The 20,245-nt window shown below is 47.6% G+C and overlaps 1 protein-coding gene across 2 annotated transcripts in view; it reads right to left on the minus strand.

Annotated features, from left to right (window-relative positions):
- The window catches only part of eya4 (EYA transcriptional coactivator and phosphatase 4), a 194,931-nt gene that overhangs the window by 70,090 nt on the left and 104,596 nt on the right, over positions 1-20,245 (minus strand). For both annotated transcript variants that reach the window (XM_064991764.1, XM_064991765.1), the window contains one exon: positions 11,860-11,966. In XM_064991764.1, the coding sequence (XP_064847836.1) occupies positions 11,860-11,966 (107 nt within the window). The remainder of the gene's footprint in view (positions 1-11,859; positions 11,967-20,245) is intronic.

Consider the following 20,245-nt stretch of genomic DNA (forward strand, 5'->3'; position numbering starts at 1 on the left):
GGTACTAATGTAAGAAATAACACGTCAAAAAAACAGAAAACTGCATAGTTTCCTAGGAACGCGAAGGCATGTTTGTTCATGTTTTCTATATTTCTATCTGAACATTCCAAAATGTTGTGTGCTTCTGAAGACTCCCCTCCCACTCCCACACATCCCCACTTCACACACCGCACACACCCCCACCCCACACACCCCCACTTCACACAACCCCACACACCCCACTCACCCCCATTTCACACACCCCCACCCCACACATCCCCACTTCACACAAACCCACCCCACCCCACATACATTTAAAACACACATCACGCCACACCACTCCAGAGCAGGCCGCTCAGACACACACATGCTCAGTCAATACCATAGTCCTTTCCACTGTGGCCAGGGGGCGGGCTACTGCAGCCCAGCAGCCAATCAGCCGTGTTTAGAATAGTCATGGTCTCTCCTGAATGGGCGGAGGATCAGAGAGGGGGCGGGGTTACAACTCACAGACAACCAATCTGCTCTCTTACCTCAACAAGCCAAACCAAAACACTGCTGTTGTTCATTTGGGTTCAGAATGGTTCATTTGGGTTCCGAATGGTTCATGAAGGTTCAGAATGGTTCATTTGGGTTCCGAATGGTTCATGAAGGTTCAGAATGGTTCATTTGGGTTCCGAATGGTTCATGAAGGTTCAGAATGGTTCATTTGGGTTCCGAATGGTTCATGAAGGTTCAGAATGGTTCATGAAGGTTCAGGTTCAGGTTTACAAAATGTCACTCGGTATTCAAAGTAGTTCTTTTCAGTCACAACTGTAGTAGTAAACACAGTAGCTGCCAAATATATTGACACCCTTGCGGTTTTCTTAAATAGTTCCCTATTTCTTCTAAAATAAGTTTACATTTAAGAAAATATTTTAGTCACACACCTTGTTATTGAATCTTCATACATTGCAGAACCAATTATTTTTTTTGGGCAACTTAAAAGATTATCATTTTAATTTAGAACATAAAGACAAATGGAAGGGGCAACATTATTTTTTTATTTTTTTAACTCGGCAAGTCAGTTAAGAACAAATTCTTATTTTCAATGACGGCCTAGGAACAGTGGGTTAACTGCCTGTTCAGGGGCAGAACGACAGATTTGTACCTTGTCAGCTCAGGGTTTGAACTTGCAACCTTCTGGTTACTAGTCCAACGCTCTAACCATTAGGCTACCCTGCCTCCCCAGAGCTAGTACTTTGGTACAGAGTCCCTGGCCAAGATCACTGCAGACAAACCCTTCTTGTCGTCATCAATGAGCTTCACCTTTCTACTGGCTATGTGGCAGCAAACTGCTCCAAGTCTTGAATGTTTGAGAGGTGTCCTCCACCAACTGTGATGTTTTCAGATCTCACCATAAGTTATGGGTGTGATTCAGATCTGGACTCTTCAACGGTGTCAATGTGGACCATGCAGTTGGATTTTAACAGTGAGGAGGCGAACAGCAAATCTTGACTTTTACTTGCAGGACAAAATAAGACCCGCGTACCGATATATTTACAAAATAAAATAAACTGGTCAAAGACAAACTGAAAGAAAACATGCAGCGCTCTAGTAAAGAAACATTGAGGCCTGTAACCCAGTTAGCATGTCGAACCCGTTACCTGTCCTACGAACAAGGAAAGGTGACATATGTTTAATATACCAACACGCATTGTGTAACAGCCAATGAGAATCCGTTTCGAATCAGACTATTCAACAGCATGAATTTCAATACACACATTGTCAGATGATAAACAACCGTTCTAATGTTTATCTTGAATACACTTCAGGATATATTCTCTCTCCCTCTCTCTCTCTCTCTCTCTCTCTCTCTCTCTCTCTCTCTCTCTCGTTCTCTCTCTCTCTAAAGCTGATCTCTCTCTCTCCCTCTCTCATTCTCTCTCTCTCTCCAGTTTCTCCTTATCTCCCTTCTCTCGTTCTCTCTCTCTCTCTCCAGTTTCTCCTTATCCCCCTTCTCTCTCGTTCTCTCTCTCTCTAAAGCTGATCTCTCTCTCCCTCTCTCATTCTCTCTCTCTCTCCAGTTTCTCCTTATCTCCCTTCTCTCTCATTTTCTCTCCCTCTCTCATTCTCTCTCTCTCTCTCCAGTTTCTCCTTATCTCCCTTCTCTCGTTCTCTCTCTCTCTCTCCAGTTTCTCCTTATCTTCCTTCCCTCTCATTCTGCACTTTTGTAAATTCTTTCCAATATGTCAAGTAATTATCTTTTTGTTTTCAAATGATTTGATGGGTACAATTGTGTTGCTGTCCTGGGGCTCTGTGGGGTCTCTCTCTTTCTGTCTCCTTCTGTCTCTCTGTCTCTCTATTTCTCTTTATTCAATTCAGTTTCAATTTAAGGGCTTTATTGGCATGGGAAGCACATGTTAACTTTGCGAAAGTAAGTGAAATAGATAACAAAAGTGGAAATAAAAATGATAAAATAAAACAATAAACATTACACTTGCTTTCCCTTCCCCTCTGTCTCTCCTCCTCTCCCCCCTCGAATATCCTCCGGATATTTTCATTGGTGGGCGATGTGGTAGTAGCCTATCCCGGGATAGGTTACTACCACATCTCCCACCAATGAAAGAGCCCCATTTAGCCCGTCAATTCTCTGAAAAGGAAAAATAACAGAAAAAAAACCTCCTTCTTCTTCTTCAAATCACAGAGGGGGAAAAAAAAACAAGGTCGTCGTTTTTCACATTTCTGGAGATTCACCTGAACGTTTCAATTGTTAAACGTGACCACCTTGAAGAGGTCATTTCTGATCGTTATATAACAAGACAGAGTGACATTTTACAGGGAGCAACACAAACCAATAGGTTTTGGCGGCAAACCGAACTAAATGTTTCTCTTCTTTTACAGCAACAACCAACAGGACATCTAAACCCACGTGATCAATATATAAATGTGTCCAATAAAACCATAAATCATTTCTGCTTAATTATGAAAAGTTTTAGACTATAGAGGACATCTGGCCACTCCAGAACAGTCCAGCATCTCTTCACATCTGGCCACTTCAGAACAGTCCAGCATCTCTTCACATCTGGCCACTCCAGAACAGTCCAGCATCTCTTCACAGCTGGCCACTCCAGAACATTCCAGCATCTCTTCACAGCTGGCCACTTCAGAACAGTCCAGCATCAGTCCAGTATCTCTTCACAGCTGGCCACACCAGAACATTCCAGCATCTCTTCACAGCTGGCCACACCAGAACATTCCAGCATCTCTTCACAGCTGGCCACACCAGAACATTCCAGCATCTCTTCACAGCTGGCCACTCCAGAACAGTCCAGCATCTCTTCACAGCTGGCCACTCCAGAACAGTCCAGCATCAGTCCAGCATCTCTTCACAGCTGGCCACTCCAGAACAGTCCAGCATCTCTTCACAGCTGGCCACTCCAGAACATTCCAGCATCTCTTCACAGCTGGCCACTCCAGAACAGTCCAGCATCTCTTCACAGCTGGCCACTCCAGAACATTCCAGCATCTCTTCACAGCTGGCCACACCAGAACAGTCCAGCATCAGTCCAGCATCTCTTCACAGCTGGCCACTCCAGAACAGTCCAGCATCTCTTCACAGCTGGCCACTCCAGAACATTCCAGCATCTCTTCACAGCTGGCCACTCCAGAACAGTCCAGCATCTCTTCACAGCTGGCCACTCCAGAACAGTCCAGCATCTCTTCACATCTGGCCACTCCAGAAAAGTCCAGTATTAGTCCAGCATCTCTTCACAGCTAGCCACTCCAGAACAGTCCAGCATCCCATCACAGCTGGCCACTCCAGAACAGTCCAGCATCCCATCACAGCTGGCCACTCCAGAACAGTCCAGCATCTCTTCACAGCTGGCCACTCCAGAACATTCCAGCATCTCTTCGCAGCTGGCCACTCCAGAACAGTCCAGCATCTCTTCACAGCTGGCCACTCCAGAACAGTCCAGCATCTCTTCACAGCTGGCCACTCCAGAACAGTCCAGCATCTCTTCACAGCTAGCCACTTCAGAACAGTCCAGCATCAGTCCAGTATCTCTTCACAGCTGGCCACACCAGAACATTCCAGCATCTCTTCACAGCTGGCCACACCAGAACATTCCAGCATCTCTTCACAGCTGGCCACACCAGAACATTCCAGCATCTCTTCACAGCTGGCCACTCCAGAACAGTCCAGCATCTCTTCACAGCTGGCCACTCCAGAACAGTCCAGCATCAGTCCAGCATCTCTTCACAGCTGGCCACTCCAGAACAGTCCAGCATCTCTTCACAGCTGGCCACTCCAGAACAGTCCAGCATCAGTCCAGTATCTCTTCACAGCTGGCCACTCCAGAACAGTCCAGCATCAGTCCAGCATCTCTTCACAGCTGGCCACACCAGAACAGTCCAGCATCTCTTCACAGCTGGCCACTCCAGAACAGTCCAGCATCTCTTCACAGCTAGCCACTTCAGAACAGTCCAGCATCAGTCCAGCATCTCTTCACAGCTGGCCACTTCAGAACAGTCCAGCATCAGTCCAGTACCTCTTCACAGCTGGCCACTCCAGAATAGTCCAGCATCTATTCTTGAACCATTCCTGGGTGCTTTTTCCATGTGTGTTTGGGGTTGTCCTCCTGCTGGAAGACCCAGAACCTTCAATGGAGACCCAGTTTTTGGGCAGTGGGTTGGAAATTGGACTCCAAAACAGCTGATAATCTGCTGACTCCTTGATGCCCTGCACACATTCAAGGCCCCCCAGTACCAGAGGTAGCAAAGTGACCCCACAGCATTATCACACCTCCCATGTTTAATTGGAGGGCTTTTTGCCTGTGCTGAAGACATCAGACCGCTAACACAAGACTATTTTATTCACATTTTTCAGGGGGTACTGCAGCTATGATGCTATGTCGGAGAAGCACAGCTCTCTGACATATTCAATAAGGAATACTATTGTAAAGTGGCTGTTCCACTGATGTCAGAAGGTGAATTCACCAATTTGTAAGTCGCTCTGGATAAGAGCGTCTGCTAAATGACTTAAATGTAATGTAATGTTAAATGAATCATGTAAACTCGATTCCCGATGAATAAGGAATCATGTCAACTCGATTCACGATGAATAAGGAATCATGTCAACTCGATTCATGTTGAATAAGGAATCATGTCAACTCAATTCATATTAAATAAGGAATCATGTCAACTCGATTCATGTTGAATAAAGAATCATGTCAACTCTATTCATGTCGAATAAGGAATCATGTCAACTCTATTCATGTTGAATAAGGACTCATGTCAACTCGATTCATGTTGAATAAGGAATCATGTCAACTCGATTCATGTTGAATAAGGACTCATGTCAACTCGATTCATGTTGAATAAGGAATCATGTCAACTCGATTCATGTTGAATAAGGAATTATGTCAACTCGATTCATGTTGAATAAGGAATCATGTCAACTCGATTCATGTTGAATAAGGAATCATGTCAACTCTATTCATGTTAAATAAGGAATCATGTCAACTCTATTCATGTTAAATAAGGAATCATGTCAACTCTATTCATGTTCAATAAGGAATCATGTCAACTAAATATTCCAAACATATTCTGGGACAGTTGTGGGATGCGATAGATCCAAAAACTGCTTTAAACAATGAGGCTGACGCAACAGATCAGAACCTTTGGCTTAAAATGTAGATAAACTATTTGGCTATTTCTTCACATTATAAACGCAGAAAAGCAGACACGGCAGTAGGCTATAAGCATGAATGTTCCATTTGCAGGATATTACCATTCTCAAAACTGTGGTATCATCCCGGCCCTTCTGGTATCATCCCTACTGGTATCACCCTTATGGTATCATCCCGGCCCTTCTGGTATCATCCCTACTGGTATCACCCTTATGGTATCATCCCGGCCCTACTGGTATCATCCCTACTGGTATCATCCCGGTCGAACTGGTATCATCCATACTGGTATCATCCCTACGGATATCATGCCGGCCCTTCTGGTATCATCCCTACTGGTATCATCCCGGTCCTACTGGTATCATCCATACTGGTATCATCCCTACGGATATCATCCCGGCCCTACTGGTATCATCCCGGCCCTACTGGTATCATCCCGGCCCTACTGGTATCATCCCTACTGGTATCAAACCGGCCCTACTGGTATCATCCCTACTGGTATCAAACCGGCCCTACTGGTATCATCCCTACTGGTATCATCCCGGTCCTACTGGTATCATCCCTACTGGTATCATCCCGGTCCTACTGGTATCATCCCGGTCCTACTGGTATCATCCCTACTGGTATCATCCCGGCCCTACTGGTATCATCTCTACTGGTATCATACCGGCCCTACTGGTATCATCCCTACTGGTATCATCCCGGCCCTACTGGTATCATCCCGGCCCTACTGGTATCATCTCTACTGGTATCATACCGGCCCTACTGGCATCATCCCTACTGGTATCGTCCCTACTGGTATCATACCGGCCCTACTGGTATCATCCCTACTGGTATCGTCCCTACTGGTATCATACCGGCCCTACTGGTGTCATCCCGGACCTACTGGTATCATCTCTACTGGTATCATCTCTACTGGTATCATCCCGGTCCTACTGGTATCATCTCTACTGGTATCATACCGGCCCTACTGGTATCATCCCTACTGGTATCATCCCGGCCCTACTGGTATCATCCCGGCCCTACTGGTATCATCTCTACTGGTATCATCCCTACTGGTATCATCCCGGCCCTACTGGTATCATCTCTACTGGTATCATACCGGCCCTACTGGTATCATCCCTACTGGTATCATCCCTACTGGTATCGTCCCTACTGGTATCATACCAGCCCTACTGGTATCATCCCTACTGGTATCGTCTCTACTGGTATCATCCCTACTGGTATCGTCTCTACTGGTATCATACCGGCCCTACTGGTATCGTCCCTACTGGTATCATCTCTACTGGTATCATACCGGCCCTACTGGTATCATCCCTACTGGTATCGTCCCAGGAACTACTGGTATCATACTGGCCATACTGGTATCATCCCGGCCCTACTGGTATCATCCCTAATGGTATCATCCCGGCCCTAGTGGTATCATCCCAGCCCTAGTGGTATCATCCCTAAGGGTATCATCCAGGCCCTAATGGTATCATGGTTGTGGGTGTCATGGTCGTGGTCATGGTTATCATGGTCGTGGGTGTCACGGTCATGGTCGTGGTCGTCATGGTCATGGGTGTCATGGTCGTCATGGCCGTGGGTGTCATGGTCGTGGTCATGGTCATGGTCATCATGGTCGTGGTCATGGTCATCATGGTCGTGGGTGTCATGGTCATGGTCGTGGTCGTGGTCATGGTCGTGGTCATGGTCGTCATGGTTGTGGTCATGGCCGTGGGTGTCATGGTCGTGGTCATGGTCATGGTCATCATGGTCGTGGTCATGGTCATCATGGTCGTGGGTGTCATGGTCGTCATGGTCATGGTCGTGGTCGTGGTCATGGTCGTGGTCATGGTCGTCATGGTTGTGGTCATGGTCGTGGTCATGGTCGTGGATGTCATGGTCATGGTCGTGGTCATGGTCGTGGTCGTGGTCATGGTCGTCATGGTCGTGGGTGTCATGGTCATGGTCATGGTCGTCATGGTCATGGTCGTGGTCATGGCTGTCGTGGTCATCATGGTCGTAGTCGTGGTCATGGCTGTCATGGTCGTGTCTGGTCGTGGGAGTCATGATCGTCATGGTCGTCATGGTCATGGTCGTGGTCATGGCTGTCATGGTCATGGTCGTGGTCGTCATGGTCGTAGTCGTGGTCATGGCTGTCGTGGTCGTGGGTATCATGGTCGTGGTTATGGTCATGGCTGTCGTGGTCGTCGTGGTCATGGGCGTGGTCGTGGTCATGGCTGTCATGGTCGTAGTCGTTGTCATGGTCATGGCTGTCGTGGTCGTAGACGTGGTCATGGCTGTCGTGGTCATGGTCATGGTCGTCGTGGTCGTAGTCGTTGTCATGGTCATGGTCGTAAATTTACACACTCATGTTGATAAATCTCACAGTTTGCTTGTAAATCATCCCAAGCATGATTTACCCACAGATGTGAGGCTCCGTACGGTCGACAATGAATCACACCTATGACAAGAGCTGAAACAGCAGTGGGTGGAGGGCACCTCTCCAACCTTCAATTAGAGCAGATCACTGCTGAAATGTGGTCCAATTTGCCAGTAGAAAGGCTCATCGACGGCTACAAGAAGCCCTTTGTTGGCAGTTGGTTATTAATAAATTATTAAACTACCTCGATTCAACGAGAGAACAAGCTGTATAAAGTCAATCTTCAAGCACAATGTTTCCTAGGTTTTCTTCTCATTGTTCTTCAATGACATCTCGTCGCCGGACACACCTAGAAACTGTATCAATCGCCTCTGGGAAGACAGCCCAAACAGGACCCGCTGAAATGAACAAATACCACGAAGACCACTGCTGGCCAATGAGATGGCTGATGTCAGGTGAATGGAATGTTGGGTATGTGGTGTGTGTGTGTGTGTTGCTTTAGTCCCGCCCAGAGGGGCTGGTAAAACTATTAACTCTGACATCATCAAGTTTGATTGACTATCATCTAGCTAGCATCCTTTAATAGGGAGAGAGACGTAAGTACGTTATAAACACACTGGCTATAGAAGAATGCGGTACATTACAGTTTTTCCATTACATGTCTATGAAAGACTGAATACTGTACTCATCAACAATGAGGTGATAACAGAGTGTTTAACTACTCTCTCGTTCCCCCATGTTCTCTCTCTCTCTCTCTCTGTCTCCCTCTCTGTCTCTCTCTCTCTCTCTGTCTCTCTCTTCTCCTCATTACTCTCCTCTATCCTCCTGTTTCTCTCCTCTCCTCCTCCCTCTCCTCACATCTCTCAGAGAGAGTTAGAGAGAGAGAGAGAGAGAGAAGGAGACAGTTAGAGAGAGAGAGAAAGAGAGAGACAGTGAGAGAGAGAGAGAGACAGTGAGAGAGAGAGAGAGAGAGAGAGAGAGAGAGAGAAAGAGAGAGAGTGAGAGAGACAGTGAGACAGTTAGAGAGAGAGAGAGAGAGAGAGACAGTGAGACAGTTAGAGAGAGAGAGAAAGAGAGAGACAGTGAGAGAGAGAGAGAGACAGTGAGAGAGAGAGAGAGAGAGAGAGAGAGAGAGAGAGAGGAGAGAGAGAGAGAGAGAGAGAGTGAGAGAGACAGTGAGAGAGAGAGAGAGAGAGAGAGAGAGAGAGAGAGAGAGAGAGAGAGAGAGAGAGAGAGAGAGAGAGTGAGAGAGACAGTGAGAGAGACAGAGAGAGAGGGAGGGAGACAGAGAGAGAGCGAGAGAGAGACAGTGAGAGCGACAGTAAGAGAGACAGAGAGAGAGAGAGAGAGAGTGGGAGAGAGACAGAGAGACAGAGAGAGATAGAGATAGGGAGAAAGAGGAGAGAGAGGGAGAGATAGAGATAGAGAGAGAGAGAACAGGACTCGGTGGTGTTGACATCTGAGTGAGTGTGATGCTTTCAAGCTCTAGAGGAGGAAATAGTTTCCAGTGCTCTGTGGGCTGCGCCTCAAACGCACACACACACACACACACACGCACACGCACACGCACGCACACACACACACACACACACACACACACACACACACACACACACACACACACACACACACACACACACACACACACACACACACACACACACACACACACGCACACACACACACACAAATGTTTGTTTTACTATACTTGCGGGGACCAATCAATTGATCCCCATTCAAAATCTCATTTTCCATAACTCCTAACCCTAATCTAATTCTAATGGTATCCCTAACCCTAAAACCTAACCTTAAAATAGCCTTTTTCCTCGTGAGGGCCTTGACATGTTCCCTGTGTTTTTTTTATCCCTATGAGGACTTCACGAGGGCCTCATTTATAACAATTTGCGTCAATTTCACACTAAATATCGTACAAACATACTGAGATTGATGAATTTGTCGCCAAACATACGCACGTACGGTATAAATCAGAAGGAGTTAGAGAACTCCACCAGTAAAAATTACCCATCAGTCACCTTTGAATGGTGACAATAACACCCTTATTTCCTGCACACTTTGGACGTATTTGGAAATTAGGACTAAATATATCTAAAGGAAATAGAAATGGCCTAACTTAATCAAACGTTTCTGGAGGTTTGACTACAGTAACATTCACTTTAGGCCCGAGACTGTCTGACAGACAACAAAAACAATAGTAAATAGTTGTGGACCTTGTAAACAGATCATTTGATAGGGCTTCATGTTTTGCATGGTCTTTTTTCCTCTCCCCTCTAATCTACACGCTACCGTGAACTCTGAAACGTTGTCTCGATACAGTGGTAGACATACACCCTTCGATGCAACAGATGAACAGCCTGTTTCAAATGATTTGAGAACGCAAAAGAAACAAAATGGATGTTCTCTCTCTTCTCACAAATGGCTCAACGATCGTCATCTTGTTAGTAACCTGTAATTTGTTATGAACAGACATGTCTATCTTATCCCCCATTTGCTGCTTGAGTGCTTGGAACGCAATACTTCAACCAATAGAAACTCAGCGTACCCATGGTGTAAAGTTTGCGGGAAGGTGAACACATTCTTACGTCAAGTTCAGTTAAAAAAATAAAATAATTCTGTGTGAAAACCACACGCAGGTTTCGGGGTATATTTTGTACGTATGCATGCAGTGGTTTATCAGAGGCCCCCAGGTCACCAGAAGGATGGTACAACCAAACACACACACACAACATCAGCCAAGTGGTCGGTGGGAGAGGAGAGAAGGGTGTAACTCTCTGTCTATACACTTGATCCAAAGGTTTAGTCCAGCACTCACACCTCTCTATGTATCTGTGCGTGAGAGAGAGACTGTTGAGTGTGTGTGTGAACTAGACTTTCAATTCTAAGTGGTTTACAGTACTGGCTAGTGAATGGTTTACAGTACTGGTTAGTGAATGGTTTACAGTACTGGTTAGTGAATGGTTTAGAGTACTGGTTAGTGAATGGTTTACAGTACTGGTTAGTGAATGGTTTACAGTACTGGTTAGTGAATGGTTTACAGTACTGGTTAGTGAATGGTTTACAGTACTGGTTAGTGAATGGTTTACAGTACTGGTTAGTGAATGGTTTAGAGTACTGGTTAGTGAATGGTTTACAGTACTGGTTAGTGAATGGTTTACAGTACTGGTTAGTGAATGGTTTACAGTACTGGTTAGTGAATGGTTTACAGTACTGGTTAGTGAATGGTTTAGAGTACTGGTTAGTGAATGGTTTAGAGTACTGGCTAGTGAATGGTTTACAGTACTGGCTAGTGAATGGTTTACAGTACTGGTTAGTGAATGGTTTACAGTACTGGCTAGTGAATGGTTTACAGTACTGGTTAGTGAATGGTTTACAGTACTGGTTAGCGAATGGTTTACAGTAACTGGTTAGTGAATGGTTTACAGTACTGGCTAGTGAATGGTTTACAGTACTGGTTAGTGAATGGTTTACAGTACTGGCTAGTGAATGGTTTACAGTACTGGTTAGTGAATGGTTTACACTACTGGTTAGTGAATGGTTTACAGTACTGGTTAGTGAAGGGTTTACAGTACTGGTTAGTGATTTTCCTGATAATATTATAGCCACATCAACTCACTTTCTTTCTTTCTTTCTTTCTTTCTTTCTTTCTTTCTTTCTTTCTTTCTTTCTTTCTTTCTTTCTTTCTTTCTTTCTTTCTTTCTTTCTTTCTTTCTCTCTCTCTCTCTCCCTCCCTCCCTCCCTCCCCCTCCCTCCCTCCCTCCCTCCCTCCCTCCCTCCCTCCCTCCCTCCCTCCCTCCCTCCTCCCTCCCTCCCTCCCTCCCTCCCTCTCACCTCCAGTTCCGTTGGTAGTGACAGAGGAACCTGTCAGCTTGGAGCCTGATGAGTCTCCGCCCACCACACTGTTATGAGGACTGGCTAGGTCTTGCATCTCCATAGGCCTGACACACACACACACACACACACACACACACACACACACACACACACACACACACACACACACACACACACACACACACACACACACACACACACACACACACACAAAGAGAGAGAGAAAAGAGAGAGAAATGGAGTACAGGCCATGTCAGTCTGAAACCAAAGTACAGAACACACACTAACACACTAACATTCTAACACACTAACACACTCTAACATTCTAACACACTAACACACTCTAACATTCTAACACACTAACACACTCTAACATTCTAACACACTAACACACTAACATTCTAACACACTAACACACTAACATTCTAACACACTAACACACACTATCACACTATCACACTAACACACTCTAACATTCTTACACACTAACACACACACACACTAACACACTAACACACACACTCTTACACACACAGACACTCGAACACACACACACACACACACACACACACACACACACACACACACACATTCCCTCCGCAAGCAATCAAACAAGCTAAGCGTTAGTATAGAGACAAAGTAGAATCTCAATTCAACGGCGCAGACACAAGAGGCATGTGGCAGGGTCTACAGTCAATCACGGACTACAGGAAGAAATCCAGCCCAGTCACGGACCAGGATGTCTTGCTCCCAGGCAGACTAAATAACTTTTTTGCCCGCTTTGAGGACAATACAGTGCCACTGACACTGCCTGCAACGGAAACATGCGGTCTCTCCTTCACTGCAGCCGAGGTGAGTAAAACATTTAAACGTGTTAACCCTCGCAAGGCTGCAGGCCCAGACGGCATCCCCAGCCGCGCCCTCAGAGCATACGCAGACCAGCTGGCTGGTGTGTTTACGGACATATTCAATCAATCCCTATACCAGTCTGCTGTTCCCACATGCTTCAAGAGGGCCACCATTGTTCCTGTTCCCAAGAAAGCTAAGGTAACTGAGCTAAACAACTACCGCCCCGTAGCACTCACTTCCATCATCATGAAGTGCTTTGAGAGACTAGTCAAGGACCATATCACCTCCACCCTACCTGACACCCTAGACCCACTCCAATTTGCTTACCGCCCAAATAGGTCCACAGACGATGCAATCTCAACCACACTGCACACTGCCCTAACCCATCTGGACAAGAGGAATACCTATGTGAGAATGCTGTTCATCGACTACAGCTCGGCATATAACACCATAGTACCCTCCAAGCTTGTCATCAAGCTCGAGACTCTGGGTCTTGACCCGCCCTGTGCAACTGGGTACAGGACTTCCTGACGGGCCGCCCCCAGGTGGTGAGGATAGGTAACAACATCTCCACCCCGCTGATCCTCAACACTGGGGCCCCACAAGGGTGCGTTCTGAGCCCTCTCCTGTACTCCCTGTTCACCCACGACTGCGTGGCCACGCACGCCTCCAACTCAATCATCAAGTTTGCAGACGACACAACAGTGGTAGGCTTGATTACAACAACGACGAAACGGCCTACAGGGAGGAAGTGAGGGCCCTCGGAGTGTGGTGTCAGGAAAATGGCCAGAGGGAGGTGCTGATACAGGAAGTGGACTGCTCATTGGATGGGTATATGAAGCAGGCCTTTTTGCCAACAAGCTTCTCAAATACCAAGAATCACACTCCGACAGGATATATAGTAAGTTGTCAGTCTGGGCCACGTACATAGACTTACGGTACGTGGCTTTCAGATTGATGGCCTGTCTAAGACGAAAGCAAAACAACTGGCGAGGTCCTGCTCTGTTTCAGCTGGTATGGTCAGTCTAGCTGTATGGAGGAGGTACTGCTCTGTTTCAGCTGTTATGGTTAGTCTAGCTGTATGGATAAGGTACTGCTCTGTTTCAGCTGGTATGGTCAGTCTAGCTGTATGGAGGAGAAGGTACTGCTCTGTTTCAGCTGGTATGGTCAGTCTAGCTGTATGGAGGAGGTACTGCTCTGTTTCAGCTGTTATGGTTAGTCTAGCTGTATGGATAAGGTACTGCTCTGTTTCAGCTGGTATGGTCAGTCTAGCTGTATGGAGGAGAAGGTACTGCTCTGTTTCAGCTGGTAAGGTCAGTCTAGCTGTATGGAGGAGGTACTGCTCTGTTTCAGCTGGTATGGTCAGTCTAGCTGTATGGAGGAGGTACTGCTCTGTTTCAGCTGTTATGGTTAGTCTAGCTGTATGGATAAGGTACTGCTCTGTTTCAGCTGGTATGGTCAGTCTAGCTGTATGGAGGAGGTACAGCTCTGTTTCAGCTGGTATGGTCAGTCTAGATGTATGGAGGAGAAGGTACTGCTCTGTTTCAGCTGTTATGGTTAGTCTAGCTGTATGGATAAGGTACTGCTCTGTTTCAGCTGGTATGGTCAGTCTAGCTGAATGGAGGAGGTACTGCTCTGTTTCAGCTGGTATGGTCAGTCTAGCTGTATGGAGGAGGTACTGCTCTTTTTCAGCTGGTATGGTCAGTCTAGCTGTATTGAGGAGAAGGTACTGCTCTGTTTCAGCTGGTATGGTCAGTCTAGCTGTCTGGAGAAGGTACTGCTCTGTTTCAGCTGTTATGGTCAGTCTATCTGTATGGAGGAGAAGGTACTGCTCTGTTTCAGCTGGTATGGTCAGTCTAGCTGTATGGAGGAGAAGGTACTGCTCTGTTTCAGCTGGTATGGTCAGTATAGCTGTATGGAGAAGGTACTGCTCTGTTTCAGCTGGTATGGTCAGTCTAGCTGTATGGAGAAGGTTCTGCTCTGTTTCAGCTGGTATGGTCAGTCTAGATTTATGGAGGAGAAGGTACTGCTCTGTTTCAGCTGGTATGGTCAGTCTAGATTTATGGAGGAGAAGGTACTGCTCTGTTTCAGCTGGTATGGTCAGTCTAGCTGTCTGGAGAAGGTACTGCTCTGTTTCAGCTGGTATGGTCAGTCTAGCTGTCTGGAGAAGGTACTGCTCTGTTTCAGCTGTTATGGTCAGTCTAGCTGTCTGGAGAAGGTACTGCTCTGTTTCAGCTGGTATGGTCAGTCTAGCTGTATGGAGGAGGTACTGCTCTGTTTCAGCTGGTATGGTCAGTATAGCTGTATGGAGAAGGTACTGCTCTGTTTCAGCTGGTATGGTCAGTCTAGCTGTATGGAGAAGGTACTGCTCTGTTTCAGCTGGTATGGTCAGTCTAGTTTTATGGAGGAGAAGGTACTGCTCTGTTTCAGCTGGTATGGTCAGTCTAGCTGTATGGAGAAGGTACTGCTCTGTTTCAGCTGGTATGGTCAGTCTAGCTGTATGGAGAAGGTACTGCTCTGTTTCAGCTGGTATGGTTAGTCTCGCTGTATGGAGGAGAAGGTACTGCTCTGTTTCAGCTGTTATGGTCAGTCTAGCTGTATGGAGAAGGTACTGCTCTGTTTCAGCTGGTATGGTCAGTCTAGCTGTATGGAGAAGGTACTGCTCTGTTTCAGCTGGTATGGTCAGTCTAGCTGTATGGAGAAGGTACTGCTCTGTTTCAGCTGGTATGGTCAGTCTAGCTGTCTGGAGGAGAAGGTACTGCTCTGTTTCAGCTGGTATGGTCAGTCTAGCTGTATGGAGGAGGTACTGCTCTGTTTCAGCTGGTATGGTCAGTCTAGCTGTATGGAGGAGAAGGTACTGCTCTGTTTCAGCTGGTATGGTCAGTCTAGCTGTCTGGAGGAGAAGGTACTGCTCTGTTTCAGCTGGTATGGTCAGTCTAGCTGTATGGAGGAGAAGGTACTGCTCTGTTTCAGCTGGTATGGTCAGTCTAGCTGTATGGAGGAGAAGGTACTGCTCTGTTTCAGCTGGTATGGTCAGTCTAGCTGTATGGAGAAGGTACTGCTCTGTTTCAGCTGGTATGGTCAGTCTAGCTGTCTGGAGGAGAAGGTACTGCTCTGTTTCAGCTGGTATGGTCAGTCTAGCTGTATGGAGGAGAAGGTACTGCTCTGTTTCAGCTGGTATGGTCAGTCTAGCTGTATGGAGGAGAAGGTACTGCTCTGTTTCAGCTGTTATGGTCAGTCTAGCTGTCTGGAGGAGAAGGTACTGCTCTGTTTCAGCTGGTATGGTCAGTCTAGCTGTATGGAGGAGAAGGTACAGCTCTGTTTCAGCTGGTATGGTCAGTCTAGCTGTATGGAGGAGAAGGTACTGCTCTGTTTCAGCTGGTATGGTCAGTCTAGCTGTATGGAGGAGAAGGTACTGCTCTGTTTCAGCTGGTATGGTCAGTCTCGCTGTATGGAGGAGAAGGTACTGCTCTGTTTCAGCTGGTATGGTCAGTCTAGCTGTATGGAGAAGGTACAGCTCTGTTTCAGCTGGTATCGTCAGTCTAGCTGTATGGAGAAGGTACTGCTCTGTTTCAGCTGGTATGGTCAGTCTAGCTGTATGTAGAAGGTACTGCTCTGTTTCAGCTGGTATGGTCAGTCTAGCTGTATGGAGGAGGAGGTACTGCTCTGTTTCAGCTGGTATGTTCAGTCTAGCTGTATGGAGAAGGTACTGCTCTGTTTCAGCTGGTATGGTCAGTCTAGCTGTATGGAGGAGAAGTGTGGATTCAGAGAACATATTTAAAATGTGTGTCTGTGTGTGTCTGTGTGTGTGTGTGTGTGTGTGTGTGTGTGTGTGTGTGTGTGTGTGTGTGTGTGTCAATCCTCAGTCCCGCAGGTCTGTCGTGTCCAGATAGAAGTAGACAGAGAATCCCAAAATAAATGTGGATGTGTGTATCGGTCTGGAGTGAAGCCAATGACAATGAGGGACGCTGCAGGATGATAGCAGTTTCACACTGAAACCCTCTGACAGACAGGACTACAAGCTTTCAACAAGAGGGGTGGATGGAGAGAGAGGGGTGGGTGGAGAGAGAGAGGGGTGGATGGAGAGAGAGAGGGGTGGGTGGAGAGAGAGGGAGAGAGAGAGGGGTGGATGGAGAGAGAGAGGGGTGGGTTGAGAGAGAGGGGTGGAAAAAAGGAAGAGGGGAATGGAGAGAGAGGGGTGGATGGAGAGAGAGAGGGGTGGGTGGAGAGAGAGGGGTGGATGGAGAGAGAGGGGTGGATGGAGAGAGAGGGAGAGAGAGAGGGGTGGATGGAGAGAGAGGAGGAAAGAGGGGGAGAGGGGATAGAGAGAGAGGGAGAGAGAGAGAGGGGTGGATGGAGAGAGAGGGGGAGAGAGAGGGGTGGATGGAGAGAGAGAGGGGTGGGTTGAGAGAGAGGGGTGGAAAAAAGGAAGAGGGGAATGGAGAGAGAGGGGTGGATGGAGAGAGAGAGGGGTGGGTGGAGAGAGAGGGGTGGATGGAGAGAGAGGGGTGGATGGAGAGAGAGGGAGAGAGAGAGGGGTGGATGGAGAGAGAGGAGGAAAGAGGGGGAGAGGGGATAGAGAGAGAGGGAGAGATAGAGAGGGGTGGATGGAGAGAGAGGGGTGGATGGAGAGAGAGGGAGAGAGAGAGGGGTGGATGGAGAGAGAGGAGGAAAGAGGGGGAGAGGGGATAGAGAGAGAGAGGGAGAGAGAGAGGGGTGGATGGAGAGAGGGGTGGATGGAGAGAGAGGGAGAGAGAGAGGGGGTGGATGGAGAGAGAGGAGGAAAGAGGGGGAGAGGGGATAGAGAGAGAGGGAGAGAGAGAGAGGGGTGGATGGAGAGAGAGGGGGAGAGAGAGGGGTGGATGGAGATAGAGAGGGGTGGATGGAGAGAGAGGGGTGGATGGAGAGAGAGGGGTGGATGGAGAGAGAGGGAGAGAGAGAGAGAGGGGTGGATGGAGAGAGAGGAGGAAAGAGGGGGGAGAGGGGATAGAGAGAGAGGGAGAGAGAGAGAGGGGTGGATGGAGAGAGAGGGAGAGAGAGAGGGGTGGATGGAGAGAGAGGAGGAAGAGGGGGAGAGGGGATAGAGAGAGAGGGAGAGAGAGAGAGGGGTGGATGGAGAGAGAGGGGGAGAGAGAAGGGTGGATGGAAAGAGAGGGAGAGAGAGAGGGGTGGATGGAGAGAGAAGGAAAGAAGGGGAGAGGGGATAGAGAGAGAGGGAGAGAGAGAGGGGTGGATGGAGAGAGAGGGAGAGAGAGAGGGGTGGAAGGAGAGAGAGGAGGAAAGAGGGGGAGAGAGAAGGGTGGATAGAGATAGAGGGAGAGAGAGAGGGTGGAAGGAGAGAGAGGAGGAAAGAGGGTGGAAGGAGAGAGAGGAGGAAAGAGGGGGAGAGGGGATAGAGAGAGAGGGAGAGAGAGGGGTGGACGGAGAGAGAGGGAGAGAGAGAGGGGTGGATGGAGAGAGAGGGAGAGAGAGAGGGGTGGATGGATGGAGAGGGAGGAGGAAAGAGGGGGAGAGGGGATAGAGAGAGAGGGAGAGAGAGGGGTGGATGGAGAGAGAGGGAGAGAGAGAGGGGTGGATGGAGAGAGAGGGAGAGAGAGGGGTGGATGGAGAGAGAGGGAGCGAGAGGGGGGTGGATGGAGAGAGGGAGAAAGAGAGGGGTGGATGGAGAGAGAGGGAGAGAGAGGGGGAGAGGGGGGGATGGAGAGAGAGACAGAGAGAGAGGGGGAAAGAGAGGGGAGAGGGGATTGAGAGAGAGGGAGAGAGAGGGGGAGAGGGGGAATGGAGAGAGAGAGAGAGAGATAGAGAGAGATGGGGAGAGGGGTTGGAGAGGGGGAGAGGGGGTTGGAGAGAGGGGGAGAGAGAGAGGGGGGTTGGGGAGAGAGAGAGAGGGTTGGAGAGAGAGGGGGAGAAAGAGAGAGAGAGGGGGAGAGAGAGAGAGGGGGTTGGGAGAGCGAGAGAGAGAGGGAGAGAGAGAGCGGGGGTAGAGGGGAAGAGGGGGAGAGGGGGTTGGAGATATAGGGGGAGAGGGGGATGGAGAGAGACTCTCCCTTCCAATAGACTCTCTCTCCCTCTAATAGACTCTCTCCTCTCGAATAGAGACTCTCTCTCTACTCTCTAAAAGACACTCTCATCTCTAATAGACTCTCTCTCCCCTCTAATAGACTCCCTCTCCTCTCTAATAGACTCTCTCTCTCCTCTCTAATATACTCTCTCTCTCCTCTCTAATAGACTCTCTCTCCTCTCCAATAGACTCTCTCTCCTCTCTATTAGACTCTCTCTCTCCTCTCTAAGAGAGAATCTCTCTCTCCTCTCTAATATACTCTCTCTCTCTCCTCTCTAATAGACTCTCTCTCCTCTCCAATAGACTCTCTCTCCTCTCTATTAGACTCTCTCTCTCTTCTCTAAGAGATACTCTCTCTCTCCTCTCTAATAGACTCTCTCTCCTCTCTAATAGAGACTCTCTCTCTACTCTCTAACAGACTCTCTCTTCTCTAATAGACTCTCTCTCTCCTCTCTAATAGACTCCTTCTCCTCTCTAATAGACTCTCTCTCTCCTCTCTAATATACTCTCTCTCTCCTCTCTAGTAGACGCTCTCTTCTCTCCAATAGACTCTCTCTCCTCTCTATTAGACTCTCTCTCTCCTCTCTAAGAGAGACTCTCTCTCTCCTCTCTAATAGACTCTCTCTCCTCTCAAATAGAGACTCTCTCTCTCCTCTTTAATAGACTCTCTCTCCTCTCTAATAGACTCTCTCTCCTCTCTAATAGACTCTATCCTCTCAAATAGAGACTATCTGGTTCCTCTCTAATAGACTCTCTCTAGTCTCTAAAATACTCTCTCTCCTCTCTAATAAAGACTCTCTCTCCTCTCTAATAGACTCTATCCCCTCCAATATACTCTCTCTCCTCTCTGATAGGCTCTCTCTCCTCTCTAATAGACTCTCTCATTCCTCTCTAAAAGATACTATCTGGTTCCTCTCTAATAGACTCTCTATCCTCTCTAATAGACTCTCTCTCCTCTCTAATAGAGACTCTCTCTCCTCTCTAATAGACTCTCTCCACTCCAATATACTCTCTCTCCTCTCAAATACAATCTCTCTCCTCTCTAATAGACTCTCTCTCTCCTCTCTAATAGACTCTCTCTCCTCTCTAATAGACTCTCTCGTTCCTCTCTAATAGAGACTCTCTCCTCTCTAATAGAGACTCTCTCTCTCCTCTCTAATAGACTCTCTCTCCTCTCTAATAGAGACTCTCTCTCCTCTCTAATAGACTCTCTCCCCTCCAATATACTCTCTCTCCTTTCAAATAGACTCTCTCTCCTCTCTAATAGACTCTCTCTCTCCTCTCTAATAGAGACTCTCTCTCTCCTCTCTAATAGAGACTATCTATCTCCCCTCCAATAGAGACTCTCTCTCTCCTCTCTAATAGAGACTCTCTCCTCTCTAATAGAGACTCTCTCTCTCCTCTCCAAAAGAGACTCTCAATCTCCTCTCTAATAGAGACCCTCTCTCTCTCTCTTCTCTAATAGACTATCTG

Source organism: Oncorhynchus masou, chromosome 16 (genome assembly GCF_036934945.1).
Source record: "Oncorhynchus masou masou isolate Uvic2021 chromosome 16, UVic_Omas_1.1, whole genome shotgun sequence".
Classification (NCBI taxonomy): domain Eukaryota; kingdom Metazoa; phylum Chordata; class Actinopteri; order Salmoniformes; family Salmonidae; genus Oncorhynchus; species Oncorhynchus masou.